Genomic DNA, 17,252 nt, shown 5'->3' on the forward strand with positions numbered 1-17,252 from the left:
ACACGTTTTCCCCAGTAGCAAAGATGGCTATGGTGAAAATTTTGCTGTCTGTTTCTCCTAAGTTGAAGTGGAAGTTGACGCAGCTTGATATCTCTAACGCTTTCTTAAATGGAGATTCGGAGGAAGAGATTTATTTTAAGTTACCACCAGGATATTCTGAACTAAAGGAGTTGAAGTTTTTCCTACAGCAGTGTGTCGTCTACACAAGTCAGTCTATGGTTTGAAGCAAGCTTCTCGGCAGTGGTTTGTAAAACTCTCCACAACCTTACTGGATTTTGGCTTCGAGACTTGTACTGGAAATCATACGATGTTTGTGAAGTTTTTGGATGGGAAGTTCTTGGTAATATTGGTGTATGTTGATGACATACTCATTGCCAGTACAGATGATGATATGGTGAATGAGTTGAAACAGAGATTGAGTGCAGCGTTTAAACTGCGTGATTTGGGAGCTCCTAAGTATCTTTTTGGTCTGGAGATAGCAAGATCTGCTGAAGGAATTTCCGTTTGTCAGCGCAAGTATGTACTTAATCTTCTGGAATCAACTGCCTTCTCTGGCTGTAAACCTTTATCAATACCAATGGAACCGAATCAGAAATTATCTCAAGACGATGGTACTCTGCTTACGGATGCAAAGCAGTATAGAAGATTGTTGGGAAGATTGCAGTATCTAACGATTACGAGACCAGATATTTGTTTTTCTGTTGGGAAGCTAGCTCAGTATTCTACGGTTCCTACTGATGTTCATCTTCAAGCTGTTCACAAGATACTGTGATACTTGAAGGGAACGATTGGTCTTGGATTGTTCTTTTTGGTACAGAGACTAATTTTGATTTGTGAGGTTACTCTGATTCTGATTGGAATGGATGTCCAGACTCTAGAAGATCAGTTGCCGGTTATGCAATGTTTGTTGGCGATTCTCTTGTATCTTGGAAATCAAAGAAGCAAGACACTGTGTCGTGTAGTTCAGCAGAGGCTGAATACAGAGCAATGTGTATGGCTACAAAGGAGATAATTTGGGTGGTGAAAGTCTTGACTGATCTCCGCTTACCTTTTAAGCTTCCTACTTATCTCTACTATGACAACACAGCAGCTTTGCACATTGCGAGTAACCCGGTGTTCCATGAACGCACTAAGCACATAGAGAATGACTGTCATAAGGTAAGGGAGAAGATGGAAGATGGATTTCTCAAGACAATCTATGTGCGACTGGTGATCAACTTGCAGATGTTCTTACCAAGGCGCTTTATCCTACTCCTTTCCAGAACAATATACGCAAGATGGGTTTGCATAACATATATGCACCTTCATATTGAGGGAGGCTATTAATGTATATGGCCGGTTCAGTCCGGTTTAGAGTAGAGTAGATTTAATTCTATTGTATGTGGTTTACTATGGTTAAACGCAAGTGTATATAAACTCCATGTAAGCTACATTTTATGGTTAATGAGAATAGAATTCATTTTCCATAAACAGATTTTGTTTCTCTAATAATGTGGTCTCAGTTGCTGATGCACGCTTCTATCGTCACATCTGATCAGCCTCCACGTTTAGGACTTTACTTGGCCGATGGAGTGTAGAGATTAAAAACCATCCTATGTTTGGTGGCTTTGTCGTGTCACTACAAATTGTGTAGCAAAGTTGTAATTCTTGATATAAACTCTGACCGGAAAGGCACAAATCGGTTCACTTGAACAAGATCTTGTTTCAAAGGAAACTAATCCGGTTTGAAATTAGAGATGCATGGAGGTTTGGTTGTTCAGTTTTTCATTTTAATTTGATTCGGGTTTGATCGGACCGAATTGGTGGTTGTGTCGGGTTAAACCGTGAACCGAAAACATATATGGATAAGGTGGTTTGTTTGTAATTTATTATTAAAATAATTTTTTTGACAAAAAAAATATTTTTTATTTATTCTATTTTAAATCATTATAACTATTATAAATAAAAATTGTATTTTACTATATTCACATTTTTAAAAAGAAATCATAATTTACGGTGGTAAACAAAATATTAATTTTATATTTTTTTCATTTAGTTTATATTTATATTTAATTTCATCATTATTTTATGTAAGAACTTTAATAACGAAATTTAATTTATATTTGAATAATTGACTGAAAATAACTAAAAAGCATTTTGATTTAGTACTGTTTTTACTTTATGAATGAAGTCAATTGAATTCGGTTGAACCAACTGAAACCGGTCACATCATATTTATGAATGACTCAAAAATTTCAATCTTAGTTAGGGGTGTTCAATCCGGATATCGGTTCGGTTTCGGTTCGGTTTTTTTGGTTTTCGGTATTTCGGTTAGTAAAATATAACTACCATTCTAAATCCATATTTACTTCGGTTCAGTTCGGTTTATATACCGTCGGTTTTCGGTTTATTCGGTTTTATACCAAAAAACATAATTATTTTGTTTGAGATCATATTACATGAATTTTAGAGTCATATTGCCAACACCGTCATTTATTAAAAATATATTACATGTTCAAATAAATGAACAAAAAAGTAAAAATGCTTCTACCATCAAATAAAATAATCAAATCTATAACTAAAATCAAAGCTTGAAATTTTGAAAATAAAAATATGAAACAAAACAAAAACATGAAAGACAAGTTTTTCTACTCTTTCATATTTAGTGTTCATTAAAGTCATGATTTTTCAATTGAAAATTTTCCATTAATTATTGTCCATCAAATTTATAATCTTCATATTAATTTAGTGAAGACTAAAATAAAACAAAAAAATCAAAAAAAGACTTAGAAAATAAGATGTCTGAATTGCGATGTATTGTTATTTAGTTATAGTTCAAGTATTTTACAAATTAAAGTTTTTTATTACTATAATATTATGGTAATAGTTATTAACACAAATTTCACTTATGTAACAAATATATTTTCATGTATTGTTATAAAATAGATACATATTTACATGTTTCTACTTTTAATCGGTTTTGTTTGGTTTATTTGGTTTAATCGGTTATATACCAAACCATATCTAAATCCTGCTGTTTTTATAAAACTATATCCATTCGGTTTATATGGTTTATATCAAAACCAAATCATATTGTCCATTTCGGTTCGGTATGGTTCGGTTTTACCATATTGAACAGCCCTAATCTTAGTTACTGATCGGGTTTTAAAAACACTGGATTCTAGAGAAACATATCGGTTCGCTTGCACTAAACTAAAGTTTGATTCGGTTGTTTGGATAAATTTTCTACAACCACTTTTCTTAAAACCACGAGTACTTGATCCGGTTTAAATATTTCGTCAGAACTTTTTGGTTAAAAAATTTCGATTTGGTTTTGAAACCGACAATTTCATTGGTAACGTGGGACCTTTCCTAAACGCCAAAAAGAATATGACGTATAATTCATTGGATGGCAAAGAGCCAAAGTAATTTAATTAAATAGAAACTTTTTTTTTGTCGACATACTTTCGTTAATGTCCATAAAGGACTTTATTGTTTGGTACAACTTTTTTTTTTTTTTGGCATCAGAAAAAACTTTATTAAGCTAATGGTTCAAACAAGCAAGCTTCATGGGTTAGCTATGGGGGAGCCTGTTCTCCAACGAAACAGAAGTCTGAGGCTCGTGATCGTCCTGCCTTAGAGAGAGTCCGCACGGCCATTGTCAAAACGACAAACGAAAATAACAGAGGTAGCAGAGAACTCTGAGCAAAGAAAATCAATTTCATCTAGTTCAGGCCCAAGAGCCGGCCATTCCTGTGGAGTATTGATAAGACGAACTAGCTGTTGGCAGTCGGATTCAAAGCGAACTTCGCAGACTCCCAACTTCCTCGTCTCTCTCATTGCCCAAGCCAGGCTGCTAGGGGACCCTTTTTTAGTCCAACTAATCTCACATGATTATCTTCAAACAGAATGAACCCTAGCTCCGCTCCTTCCTCCTTCTCCTTCCAGGATGCATCCACTTGGCATCTCCATCTATAGACATGGGATTGCATTTCAGACGCTTGATTTGCAGGTCCTTCCGTTGGTTCTGCTGCACCGACCTCCTCCACAATCTGAGCAATACGCCATGCTTCTGCTTCCCTATTTGCAATTTGGAGCGTGTCGACTGGCGAGGCATCCTTAGCGTTGAAACATTTCTCATTGCGAGCCTTCCATATGTACCAAATCAGCCATGGAAAATTTTGTATACTTCCGTTTAGCATCGACGTGTTGGCTACATATCTAAGTAAAGTATCCACGTTCGAGTAAACAGAAGAGCACGGGAAGACACCCGGAGCCGATGGTATCGATGACAGTGCCCAACATTGTACGGCTGGTGGACATTCAAAAATGATATGGTTGATTGTCTCCTGGTCCATACCGCATCTCTGGCACACTGCATCGTTCCCACAATGTCTCTCTTTCAGTTTGCTCGCCGAAGCCACATAACCTGATACCACATTCCATAAGAAGTGTTTTATCTTCCTTGGGCATTGTAGTTTCCATATCGCCTTTTTTAAAGCTGTCGTACTTGGTTCCATACTCCCTGCGAGTTCTTTTTGCTTTCTCTGTTTCACTGCAATAGCGTAACCCGACCGGACAGTATACTGTCCAGAGCTTGTGAAGCTCCAAATGTAATCATCTCGTCGTCCCGTTCTACTCACTTTAATAGACAAAACTCTAGGAACGTCAGCCGCTGTAATAAACTCATTCACGAGTTGTGTATTTGATATACCATGATTTTCACCCGCTTTTATACATGGTATATAAAGGTTTTAAGATGTATTAATCATGTTTTAGAGTCTTTTCAAAGCAAATACAGGTCTATTCACCTGATTGAAGGAAATGATACTTTTGGGATAATTTGGAATGCTTTTACGCAAGGAAAATTGATCGACGTTAGAAGGGCAACATCGGTCGATCTTAATCACTTATTATCGATCGACATACAGTCTTGTGCATCGATCGCTACGCAGTCACACAGATGAAATCGCAAACTAAAAGATTTCATTTCCCAGAAGATCTATTATTTACAACTTAAGTTCATAGCCGCCTGTTAGGCTATATGTACTAGGGTTTTGTATCATTTCTAGCAGACACTTGCAAAAGACCTAGTTTGGAAAAGGAGCATTTTGGCTACCATTAGGAGAGCTTAGGAATGGAGAGATAGATCTGAGACTGCAAAACAGAGAAGATCTTGAACTCCTTTATTTCTATTACTCTATCTATTTGTGTTCTATGTTTCATTTGAGTTTATTTCACACCATCATGACTTTGTCTCTCATGAATATGTTTGAGTAAACCAATTGTTAGATCTAGGTTTCTCACCATGGTTGAAAATATGTACTGCTAATATGACTGTTAAAAAGGTGTTTTGATTGTTCTTTCATTGCTTATGAACTTAATGCTAAATTGAGATTGATCAACTTCATTTTAGATCCTAGGATTAATTGAATCCGACTAACTGTTTCCCCTCAATACTTGAACCATTTGCGTGATCTAACTGACTCAAGCGCAACGACAGTTGGTCTGAGAAGGTTAGAGAACAAGTTAAACCCGTTCGCAAAGCTCACTAGAATAACCGTCGATCGACGCAACTATCATTCTGTCGGTCGATCGTTACAAAGGTGTATCGGTCGATGTACATAAAGTCACATCGATCGACACTTTCTCGAGATCAAAATACGACAGTTGAGATCCGAGATCTAGTGAAGATAACCTGTCCGGTTAAATCAACGTTTAGTTCAAGAACCATTGAACCCTTTAGTCTAAACTAAGTGCATACATTTTACACCTGAGAATTACCTGGATCTAGCTACTTTCCCAATCTTGAAACCACTTCAATTCAATCTATTGAATCACTGTTGTTTTCGATTTATCATTTATTGCTTTTAAAACTATTAAAACCTTTTAGTCTATATTCATTTCTAATTATTTAAGTATGTTGAGTAATCCTAGAGTCTCCGTGGATTTGATCCCTAAGTACTACATCTGAACCTCTTTTGATGAGAGTAACACTATTTAGGGTAATTTGAGTGATATCAAATTTGGCGCCGTTGCCGGGGACTCTTTCTTATTACCATTAGATTTAATTTAGAATTTAGTATAGACTTGTTACGAAAATCTTGCTAAAGTTTTCTTTCTTAATCTGTTATTCAGACACAAAGAATGGAGAACATTGAGCGCGACCAACCATCGATCGACGGGAATACGTTTCCATCGAGCGACGATGAGTCGGAGGAATCGACCGATACGGAGTCCCCAACATTGATCGATACCGCCCAGACGGAAGCAGGTAAGTATTCTCTTACCAAGCCCGCTAATGAGAAAGTAGCCCAAACTGAACTAAATGGTCAAACGAGCAATGAAACTAGCCAAACTAAACCGGGGACTGAAATCCATGTTAAGGAAAATTCCACCTTAACTAAAGGTGAAGATATAAAATTGTCCATACAAGACTACCTTGATCCTGGTAGGACCTATTCCAATAGGTCCGCTATTAAAATACCAGGAGACGATACCAAGAAATCTAAGTTTAACGCAGATTATTACCGTATGGTTCGTCAAAACCCATTCCGTGGATCCCTCCCAGAACACCCACAAGATCATATTGAGATTTTGGAAAAATGAATACCAGATGAATATGATCGTTGCAAACTATTCTCATTCTCCCTAGAAGGAGAAGCCCTCAGGTGGTTGAACTGTTTAGCAACATGATCACTTACTTGTTGGGAAGAGATTAGAAGAGCTTTCCTTAGAGAATTTTTCACTGATGAACGACGCTACTGGGAAGTAAGAAAACAAATTTCTACATTTCGCCAAGGTCCACGCGAATCATTTAAAAATGCTTGGGGAAGATTCAGAGACTATAAACTTGAATGTCTCCATCATGGTTATTCAGAACCACAACTTCTTAACATCTTTTATGGAGGTGTTAATTTGAGCTACAAAACCACACTCGATACAGCGAGTGATGGAAATTTCATCACTAGGAATCCCGAAGGAGCTAGACGCCTTATCAAGAATATGACAACGGGAAGGTCCTATGAAAAAATGGATGAAGAAATATAAAAAACTACAAATCCAAAAGACAATTCTGATTTATTAGAAATTAAGAATTCCCTTAAAACCCTTCATTCCTTTCTTCAAAACAAACACCGATCTGATATAGCCCAGATCGACGAAAACGCTCTGTCTGACACCGATGATTATTCGGATGAAGAAACGAGCTGCTCTGATCCTTCCTCTGTTTTTCATGTTGAGAGCTTTACCCAAGCTTATGACACTGCTTTAAAATCACGTACCAGAAGAGAAAGGTTCAATATCAGACAAGCTCTTACTGGCAACCGTAAGACGAAATCAGAGTTTTACGGAAAGATAAATATGGTTTACGGAGAATTGATGGAAAAAGCAGATTTTTTAGGAGAAGTAATCCGAAAATTAGAAGGTCAAGTAGCTGAGATAGCAACTGCAATAAAGAGAGATGATGGATGTCTTCCCGGAAGGACTGATCTAAACCCAAGACGTCAAGTCAGTGCCGTAATACTGCACAGCGGGAAAAACCTCGCAGCAGGCACGAGGAATAATTCAGATATTGGAAAACCTGACGATGCCGATGAGACCGGGAAAAGCAACTCTCATCCCATTTTTCTTGACGAACTAAACCCAAATCCATCTCAAGACAACCGGAAAACCACCACTGAAAAGGCTAAGGAAAAAGCAATAGACTTAGAACTAGAAGAAGATACGGAGATTGAGGATGAGATCGATCGACAGTACGGAACTGACGTCGATCGACCCAAAACACCCATTGTCGATCAACAACCGGAGAAACCCATCGATCGACGGTCAACTCAACCCGAACCCATAATTGAAAGAGTATATAGAACTTTACCCCCTTTTCCTCCTAAAACGCAAACTAAGAAATCATTAGAGAATGCAATCTGCAAGAAAGCCTTAGATAGGATTTCTGTCGAGATGTCTCTTAGCGATGCTATAAAAATAGCACCTTCAATTAAGAAGTATATAAAAGATATGACATCTCCAAACTATCCAATCGCAGAACACAGTGTGATGATGATTTCAGAAGAAGTAAGTGCTATGATTAAAGGAGAAACTCCAACGAAGAGATCCGATCATGGTAGTTTCGTCCTAGATTGTAAGATAGAAAACACGCGTTTCCCTAGATCACTATGTGACCTCGGTTCTAGCGTGAACCTTATGCCTTACTCTGTTGCTGTGACGTTAGGATACAGAGAGTTTATGCCAACTCCGATCACCCTGGTTTTAGCTGATAGATTTATTAGGGTACCCGAAGGAATTCTCGAAGATGTTCCCAAAAGATTAACGATTGCATCGTGCCTACTATCTGTAAGAAGGAACCTTAGATGTGGAATGCAATATTATAGAGGTGATGACTTCAATATTTCAAATATGTGAGTCCCTGATGTTTTCAACCCTCTTCCAGAGAGATTGTCCATTGGTTTAACTTGAGGACAAGTCAGAAGATAAGTCTGGGGGAGTTGATATACCATGATTTTCACCCGCTTTTATACATGGTATATAAAGGTTTTAAGATGTATTAATCATGTTTTAGAGTCTTTTCAAAGCAAATACAGGTCTATTCACCTGATTGAAGGAAATGATACTTTTGGGACAATTTGGAATGCTTTTACGCAAGGAAAATCGATCGACGTTAGAAGGGCAACATCGGTCGATCTTAATCACTTATTATCGATCGACATACAGTCTTGTGCATCGATCGATACGCAGTCACATAGATGAAATCGCAAACTAAAAGATTTCATTTCCCAGAAGATCTATTATTTACAACTTAAGTCCCTGGCCGCCTGTTAGGCTATATGTACTAGGGTTTTGTATCATTTCTAGCAGACACTTGCAAAAGACCTAGTTTAGAAAAGGAGCATTTTGGCTACCATTAGGAGAGCTTAGGAATGGAGAGATAGATCTGAGACTGCAAAACAGAGAAGATCTTCAACTCCTTTATTTCTATTACTCTATCTATTTGTGTTCTATGTTTAATTTGAGTTTATTTCACATCATCATGACTTTGTCTCTCATGAATATGTTTGAGTAAACCAATTGTTAGATTTAGGTTTCTCACTATGGTTGAAAATATGTACTGCTAATATGACTGTTAAAAAGGTGTTTTGATTGTTCTTTCATTGCGTATGAACTTAATGCTAAAATTGAGATTGATCACCTTCATTTTAGATCCTAGGATTAATTGAGTCCGACTAACCGTTTCCCCTCAATACCTGAACCATTTGCGTGATCTAACTGACTCAAGCGCAACGATAGTTGGTCTGAGAAGGTTAGAGAACAAGTTAAACCCGTTCGCAAAGCTCACTAGAATAACCGTCGATCGACGCAACTATCGTTCTGTCGGTCGATCGTTACAAAGGTATATCGGTCGATGTACATAAAGTCACATCGATCGACACTTTCTCGAGATCAAAATACGACAGTTGAGATCCGAGATCTAGTGAAGATAACCTGTCCGGTTAAATCAACGTTTAGTTCAAGAACCATTGAACCTTTTAGTCTAAACTAAGTGCATACATTTTACACCTGAGAATTACCTGGATCTAGCTACTTTCCCAATCTTGAAACCACTTCAATTCAATCTATTGAATCACTGTTGTTTTCGATTTATCATTTATTGCTTTTAAAACTATTAAAACCTTTTAGTCTATATTCATTTCTAATTATTTAAGTCTGTTGAGTAATCCTAGAGTCTATGTGGATTCGATCCCTAAGTACTACATCTGAACCTATTTTGATGAGAGTAACACTCTTTAGGGTAATTTGAGTGATATCAGTATTCCATTCTTTCCTCAAAGTCGATCAAATGATGCACCTTTAATCCCTTATCAAAGTTTGTAGTAAGCGGGATGGCAGGTCTAGCAGGAGTATCTGGTATCCATAAATCTTCCCATACCCTTGTCTCTGCCCCCGATCCAATAGTTCTCTGTAGACCGTCATGGAGAACATGTTTCTCTGCATAAGGCTGGTCCATCCAAAGGATGGATTGTTAGCCTTCGGCGTGGTGAGTGGGTTCGAGTGTCTATAGTATCTACCTTTCAAAACCCTCGCCAGAAGTGAGTTCGGTTTCGTGAGTAGACGCCATACTTGTTTGGCAAGCAATGCTAGGTTGAAATATCAAAAATTCCGGAAACCCAACCCGCCTTCATCCAATGGTACACAAATTTTATCCCAGGCTACCCAGTGTAGACCTCGGTTATTATTTCGTGCACCCCACCAAAATCGCGCCACTGCGGCGGAAAGTTTGTTACATATCTCTATGGGAAGAAGATAGCAGGACATTACATATGTTGGTATTGATTGGGCTACTGATTTAATTTGAACTTCCTTGCCTCCTTTGGATAGCAGTCTGCCCGACCATGAGTTTATTCTCCCATTCATATGATCCTGCACGAAGTAAAAAACTTGTTTCTTCGAACCGCATATCTTTTCTGGCATTCCCAAGTACATGCCCATCCCACCTTCTTTGGTAATACCAAGTGATCTTTTCAGATCTGATTTTGTGGACGCTATGACCTTAGAACCGAACAGAACTGAACATTTTTCTTTATTCAGTTGTTGTCCTGAGGCAGACCCATAGACGTCAATGATTCGAACTAGTTCTTCACATTGGGATTGCTCCGCTCTGCAAAAGAAAAGGCTGTCATCTGCGAACAAAAGGTGTGATATCGCTGGACTTTCTCGTGCGACTTTTATCCCGGTTAGCTTCTTCATCTCTTCAGCCTTCTTAATGTGAGAAATTAGAACTTCGGTGCAGAGGATAAAGAGAAAAGGTGAAAGGGGGTCCCCCTGGCGAAGGCCCCGAGAAGGCTTGATATGGCCCTTCGCTTCTCCATTAATCAGGACCTGGTACGACACTGAAGAAACACATTTCATAATCAGTTGTACCCACTGCGCATCAAACCCAAACTTCAGGAGCAAAGCTTCCATAAAGCTCCATTCCACACGGTCGTATGCTTTGCTCATATCGGTCTTGATCGCCACAAATTTTTCTTTACAGGTCTGGTTTGTCCTAAGGGCATGGAATATCTCCTGCGCCACAAAGATGTTATCTGTGATCAGCCGGTTAGTAACAAAGGCTGACTGCGTCTCTGAGACAATACTTGGCAGAATTCTTTTTAGTCTAGAGGATAGTATCTTCGATATAATTTCCTCCTCTCTGTAGGCAGCCCATAATTTCCATTTAAGTTCCAGTTCTTCCTCGCTCGAGATCGAGTCATCAGCCTGTGCCTTGTCCAATTTTTCTTTCAGCTCAGCGATGAGGATCTCATTATTAGACGGATTCTTTCTTTTCCATTTCGAGATGGCCCTTCTTGTTCTGGTGATCTTCTCATACAAGTTCGCATTTCCATCCACTGCTGATGACTCCCAATCGGCCTGTACTACTTCCCTAAAGCCTTCCTTGCTCATCCATCTTTTGTCGAACTTAAAACTTCTTCTATTCTGCTTTTCCTTTGAGAGGAACCGAACCAGTATTGGCCTGTGATCCGAACCCCATCGAAGTAAGTACTCCACATAAGTGTGGGAAAAAATATGATGCCAATCTTCATTTCCGACTAATCTATCCAATCTACATTGCACTCTTCCTGCTTGTGTTCTGCCTGCCCAAGACAGCGAGTTTCCTACAAATGGGAAATCAATCATTGTACAGCTTGCGAGCATATTTCTGAAGGATAGGAAGGATGAGTCAGCACGTCTTCATCCTCCTTTCTTCTCCTCATTGCTGATTATCTCATTAAAATCACCTAAGAGAAGCCAAGGTCCTTGTCTTGTTGCATTCAGTCGTAAAAGTCGTTCCCATACCATCTCACGGCATTCAACCACCGGATCACCATACACAAAGGTAATATAAACCTTGTGTCCTTCCACCTGTGCTTCGACATCAATCCGATTGTTAGAGAATTTAATATCTACACTCGAAGCATCCATATAGAATAAAGCCAGTCCACCACTACGACCAACCGGGTCGATGGTGAACAAATGATCATAACCAAACTCAATTTGAAAGTCTTGCAAGAAAGTAAAATTATTTTTTATTTCTGAAAGAAAAAGAAAATTAGGATGAAAACAGCGATGCAGCTCCCGTAGATGCTGCTTGGTCAGGTATGCTCCCGCTCCTTAACAGTTCCAGGCGATGGCACTCATATCTGAGTACTGGGTGGTTTCTGGGACCCCACCGAACCTGATACAGAAGAGAGTTTCCGGCTTCTTACCGCCGAAGGGTACACCCCAAAACGAGGGATTGTCGTCGATTGCGCACTTCCCATTGCGCTAGGACGTCCATGTCTGACCAATTTGCCTTTTGGCGAGACTCGACCTCTGCTTGCCAACTTCCTGGATGCAGCTAAGCCTTTTGTGTCTGGGCTTTTGGCTCCACGATGCTTATGTAGGTAAGATGCCTGAGGCTTATCTTTCTTCGACTTTTCTTTCTGCGACTTCGTGACTCTCTCTAGGCCAGCCGCAGGACTTGATGTACTTCTCATCTCTTTTGCTGTGGTATCTTCACCCATCAATCCTTTTTTTGAGAGATCTTTTTTATTTTGTATCAACACCTCCTGAGTTTCTGGAACAGCAGCATCCTCATCATCCATATCATCAAGGAGGTCATCGTCATCAACCATATCATCATCCATCTCAAGGTCTACGCTGGCGTATTCCTCCATGATCTGGGTTATCTCTTCTTCACTCATAAGTTGTTGATCCTCCTCAATCCCTTGCTTCCCATTATCCACAGTTTTGTTTCTCTCCTTCACAGGATCTTGGATGTTTAACGCACGGTTGGAAGGAGGAGCAACAGTCTCCGTTGCTTTATTCAGCAAATTTTTCCCCACTGATGGTGGGGATCTGTTCTGGACTTTTTCTACATACACCTGATTCTCAGGGATCTCATTGAGTATCGGGTCAGGGAGGTGAGACGCTCCCATGACAGTCTGCTCCAGTTCCAAGTGTATTTGTCCTTCATTGATATCCTCTGCTATTGCCTTCCCTCTAATACGACGTCGTCTTTCTTCCTCAGTTTCTCTTGCTGGCGTCCTCTCCGTAACGCCTTTTTTATCTGGACATGTATTCCGGTCGATCCTCTTATCTGCTGTTTCTAAAATGTTTTTACTTTTTCGATATAATAAAACTTTATAACTTAATAATATACTTCAAAACATCAAAACTAAAATAATAATCTTAATCGGAAAAAAACCCGCGCTTTTGAAGCGCGGGTCAAAATCTAGTTACACGTGTTAAAACCATGTGGTTTATGATCTAGAAGCTTTGGTCTCTGTTCACACCGGCTTTGAGTGATTCTCCCCGTGAACTCTATATTCTCCGGCGTGACTTGTGTCCTTTCCGTCTGTGAAAGCTGTAAGGGCAACATTATTGGTAGGACATGATTTTGTGTCCTTAGATTAGTTTATGATTAATTTGGAGTTAAGGACAAAGTTAAGGACAAACCCAAAAAAATTAGATTATTGGTAGGACTTTTGTATGTCTCTTAGTAAATAAATAAATTATTTTTATATTTAATGACATTAAAAAGAGAAGTGTAAAAAAAAAAACAAATGACATTAAAATTGAAAACATAAGGTAAATTACAAAGATTTGAAAAAAAAAATTACAAATATCATAAATAAAATAAAACAAATTACAAATATCATAAATAAAATATCATAAATAAAACATATGACATTAAAATTGAAAACATAAGGAAAATTACAAAGATTTGAAAAAAAAAATTACAAATATCAAAAATAAAATAAAACAAACATTTTTATTTAATTCATAGAAACCAAATAACATTATATGTTATTTATAATGTTATTTGGAAGATGTCCAAATTTATTTCATATATTTTCAATCAAATCTTCTTTTAACTGTTGATGGATATGTGGATCCCGAACTTCTTTGCGACGCCCAATTCTTTTTCCGTGTTTTGTAGTCTTTTTAACGGTAAATGCAAGATCCTCATCTGCTGCGGGTTGAAATTCTAAAACGCTATACTGAGTGTGTGAATCTCGTTCGTCTTCGACAATCATATTATGTAGTATGAGACATGCTCTCATAATATTTCCTATTTTACTTTTATCCCATAAATTAGAAGGATTTCTAACAACGGCAAACCTCGCTTGCAGGACCCCAATGGCACGCTCAACATCTTTTCTGACGGATTCTTGGGTTTTAGCAAATAAAGAATTTTTCGCACCTTGTGGGAGTCAGATAGATTGAATAAAAGTCGTCCATTTTGGATAAATACCATCCGTCAGATAGTAAGCCAAATTGTACTCCCTCCCGTTGACATAGAAGTTTACTTGCGGAGCATTTCCGTTAATAATGTCATCAAAAACAGGTGATCGATCAAGAATATTAAGATCGTTCATAGTACCTGGAGCTCCAAAAAAAGTGTACCATATCCAGAGGTCATATGAAGCGACCGCCTCCAACATAATTGTTGGTTTTCCGGTTCCTCGTGAATACATTCCTTTCCAAGCGGTGGGGCAATTCTTCCACTCCCAATGCATACAGTCGATGATTCCAACCATCCCGGGAAATCCCCGTTGTTCACCAACATGGAGTAGTCTTTGAAGATCTTCCGCTGTGGAGTTCGCTGTGACTTCGTCTTCAGAGATATTGGACATGACCTTTGTTTTTTTTTTTACTTCGCCTTCGAACATCAGGGCGATGTGGAGTGAGCGGGTTGCAAACGATTTGAAGAGATCGATTATTCCTTTTGATTTAACTTCGCCTTTGGACATCACGGCGTCGCCATCGGAGATTTGAGATTTTGATTGAGTTTGGAGAAGAGAGAGAAGAACACACCGACAATCCCTTTCTCGGCTTAGAATACATCTCCCACTCCAATGCTGCCACGTTTTGTTAAGGACGAGCCCAAAAAATCTCTTAGCTAAGGCCCGTCGCAAACCCGGGAATTTCTTTTTGATTTATTTTCAACCTAAACTCGATTAAGGACGGGCCTAAGGGGCGCCGATAATGTTGGCCTAAGATCTCCATAAACCTGAGTTGTTCCTGTTTAAATCTCCTCGCTATTACCAGCCGAAAAACTTGAGATACCACCGGTGATTTAAACCTCCATTGATTGGAACTAGTACTTTTCAGAAACTTCATCTAAACCGACCAAAGCTCTGAGTCACCATACCCTTCTCCAAGCAACAGCATCATCTTGAACTTTCATCCAAAGGGAACCTATACTCCAAAGTCTATTCTTGTGACAGAGTAAGGATTTACACCCATTTGAAAGAAGACCAAGCAAACCGGTACATGTAAATCAACATAATCTTTCGAGAATATGATATTACAACAGAGCAGAGGAGATTACGATGATAATCCTAAGATAGAAAAGAAAGAATAAAAGTCCGAATAAACAGAAATAACAATCGGACATAGCCGAAGATCAATCCGAACTAAATCGGAGATAAAAAACAAAAGGGGTGGCGACCGAAAGTAAGAAGAACCGCCGGCCACCGGATCTAGGTTTTTAGATTGACGAGTTTTCTAGAGAGCGTTTAGTGAGAGAAAGTTAGTGAGAGATACTTAAGTTGCAAACAAAATAGAATCTAATAAAATAGAAACGTATTAGAAAAATTCAAAGATTTGAAAGCTTGATAACAAAACAAAGACAAATAAATCCTATGAAAATATTATAGGAGTTGAAGGGTTTGTGAAAGTGATGAACGTCCAGACTAAACAGTAGTCTTTCTTTTTGATCTAGAACCACAATAACTACAACATACATAGCGACCACAAGTACAGTAATACGTAGCTGCAAATTCCAACATAGCCTTCACTATCTCCACGGTAAGATCTGGGTGATCGACTACGAAAACCTTGAACTCAGTAGAACTAGAAATCTCATCTTTATTAATTTTGATAACACTGATGGCTGCATCGCTGAGAGCTTTGTCAAAAGGGATTTGGGAAAGCTCGAGAACTTTAAGAGCATTGGAAGCGTTAAGAGATGATATAAGCTCCATTCTGCATAAGTCACGTAGATGCGGAATCTCGTATTTGTCAGCGGCACGATAGAGTGACATTACATGTTGCTTCGCTTTCTCAGAAAGAATTGAGCCATCTCCATAGATGAACTCAACAAAAGCCTCTAACTCTTCTTGTTTAAGCTCCGAGAGAGTGATTATCTCTAGCCTGGACGAAGACTTGCATTTGTCTTCTTCAAACATCTTCGCAAACACCTCTGATCTTGCAGACTATATATATATGAATTCAATAGATATGTAATGTAAAGAACGTTAGTAATGAAACAATTTCATGTAAGAGCGGTTCTGTGAATTATGATAATGATAATAAAAGGAAAAGGAAAGAAGAAGTCACAACCAAAATAAGCTTATGGGCAGAGATAGCTGCCTTTTTATCACATGCATTGAGCCGTACATCGACTTGCTGCTGTTTCAAAATCTTTAGAAATCCACCAAAGAAATGCTCTTTATTTGTTTGTGTCCCCATAACCTGATTAGATCTGAAAACGATTGTAGGTTCTATATATATAAAGAGAGAGCCTAGACGGTCAAAGTTACTCTTTACTTTTACGTTCGTTTTCCAAGACTTTGGAAATGAAGGAGATTTTACTATTACAATATTAAAAGACCTTAATAGTTTTGTATTGGTAATTTAATTAAACAAAGCAGATGTCTCAGCAATTGACCACTCAGCACGTTGGAAAAGGTAAATATCCAAGGCCGGTCTGTGTCTATAGGCGACCCTAATCGAGATTAAAAATATATATCCCCTTAGTTACTAGTCATAACAATAATGCAAACTTTTTCATATGACTAGGGGCTCAGCCCCCGCGCAAGTGTGGGGTCGTAGACGTAGTTGTTGCTCTCTTTTTTTAAGTAAAACGTAGTTTTTGGTCTTTTGTATATCTGTTTTTGTTCGATGAGTGGGTACTGATGTAGTTCGTTGGGATTAACTGAAGGTCAGAGAATTGTAGGATTCAATTCTGGTGACATAATAATCTTCTGCTATATAATGCCAAAAATGATTCCATAGTTTTTGTGGTTCTGAGACGTGATAGAATTTGAGAATTCATATGAATAGGTAGCGAAGACATTTTGGTGAAGCCCACTGAGATGCTTCAGTCTTGGCATCATGCCATTCCTTGTCTGCACCGAGCAACCGCTAGCATTAAAAGCAGCTTGAATCCTTTTAAAATTTCTTATTCAAGATTATGTGACTGGTCTGAGAATTACAAACCAATGAGATGAACA

General features: G+C 38.5%; 1 protein-coding gene across 1 annotated transcript; it reads right to left on the reverse strand.

The window, feature by feature from the left end:
• Positions 1 to 13,039: 13,039 nt before the first annotated feature.
• LOC103862619 (putative BTB/POZ domain-containing protein At2g40440) lies at positions 13,040 to 16,488 on the reverse strand. Its single transcript, XM_009140310.3, has 2 exons — positions 16,360 to 16,488; positions 13,040 to 16,232 (listed from the first exon to the last, which is right to left on the reverse strand). The coding sequence occupies exons 1-2, from the start codon at positions 16,486 to 16,488 to the stop codon at positions 15,711 to 15,713; spliced, it is 651 nt and encodes a 216-aa protein (XP_009138558.1). The 3' UTR covers positions 13,040 to 15,710.
• Between the last annotated feature and the right edge of the window lie 764 nt (positions 16,489 to 17,252).

Source organism: Brassica rapa, chromosome A03 (genome assembly GCF_000309985.2).
Source record: "Brassica rapa cultivar Chiifu-401-42 chromosome A03, CAAS_Brap_v3.01, whole genome shotgun sequence".
NCBI classification, from domain to species: Eukaryota; Viridiplantae; Streptophyta; class Magnoliopsida; order Brassicales; family Brassicaceae; genus Brassica; species Brassica rapa.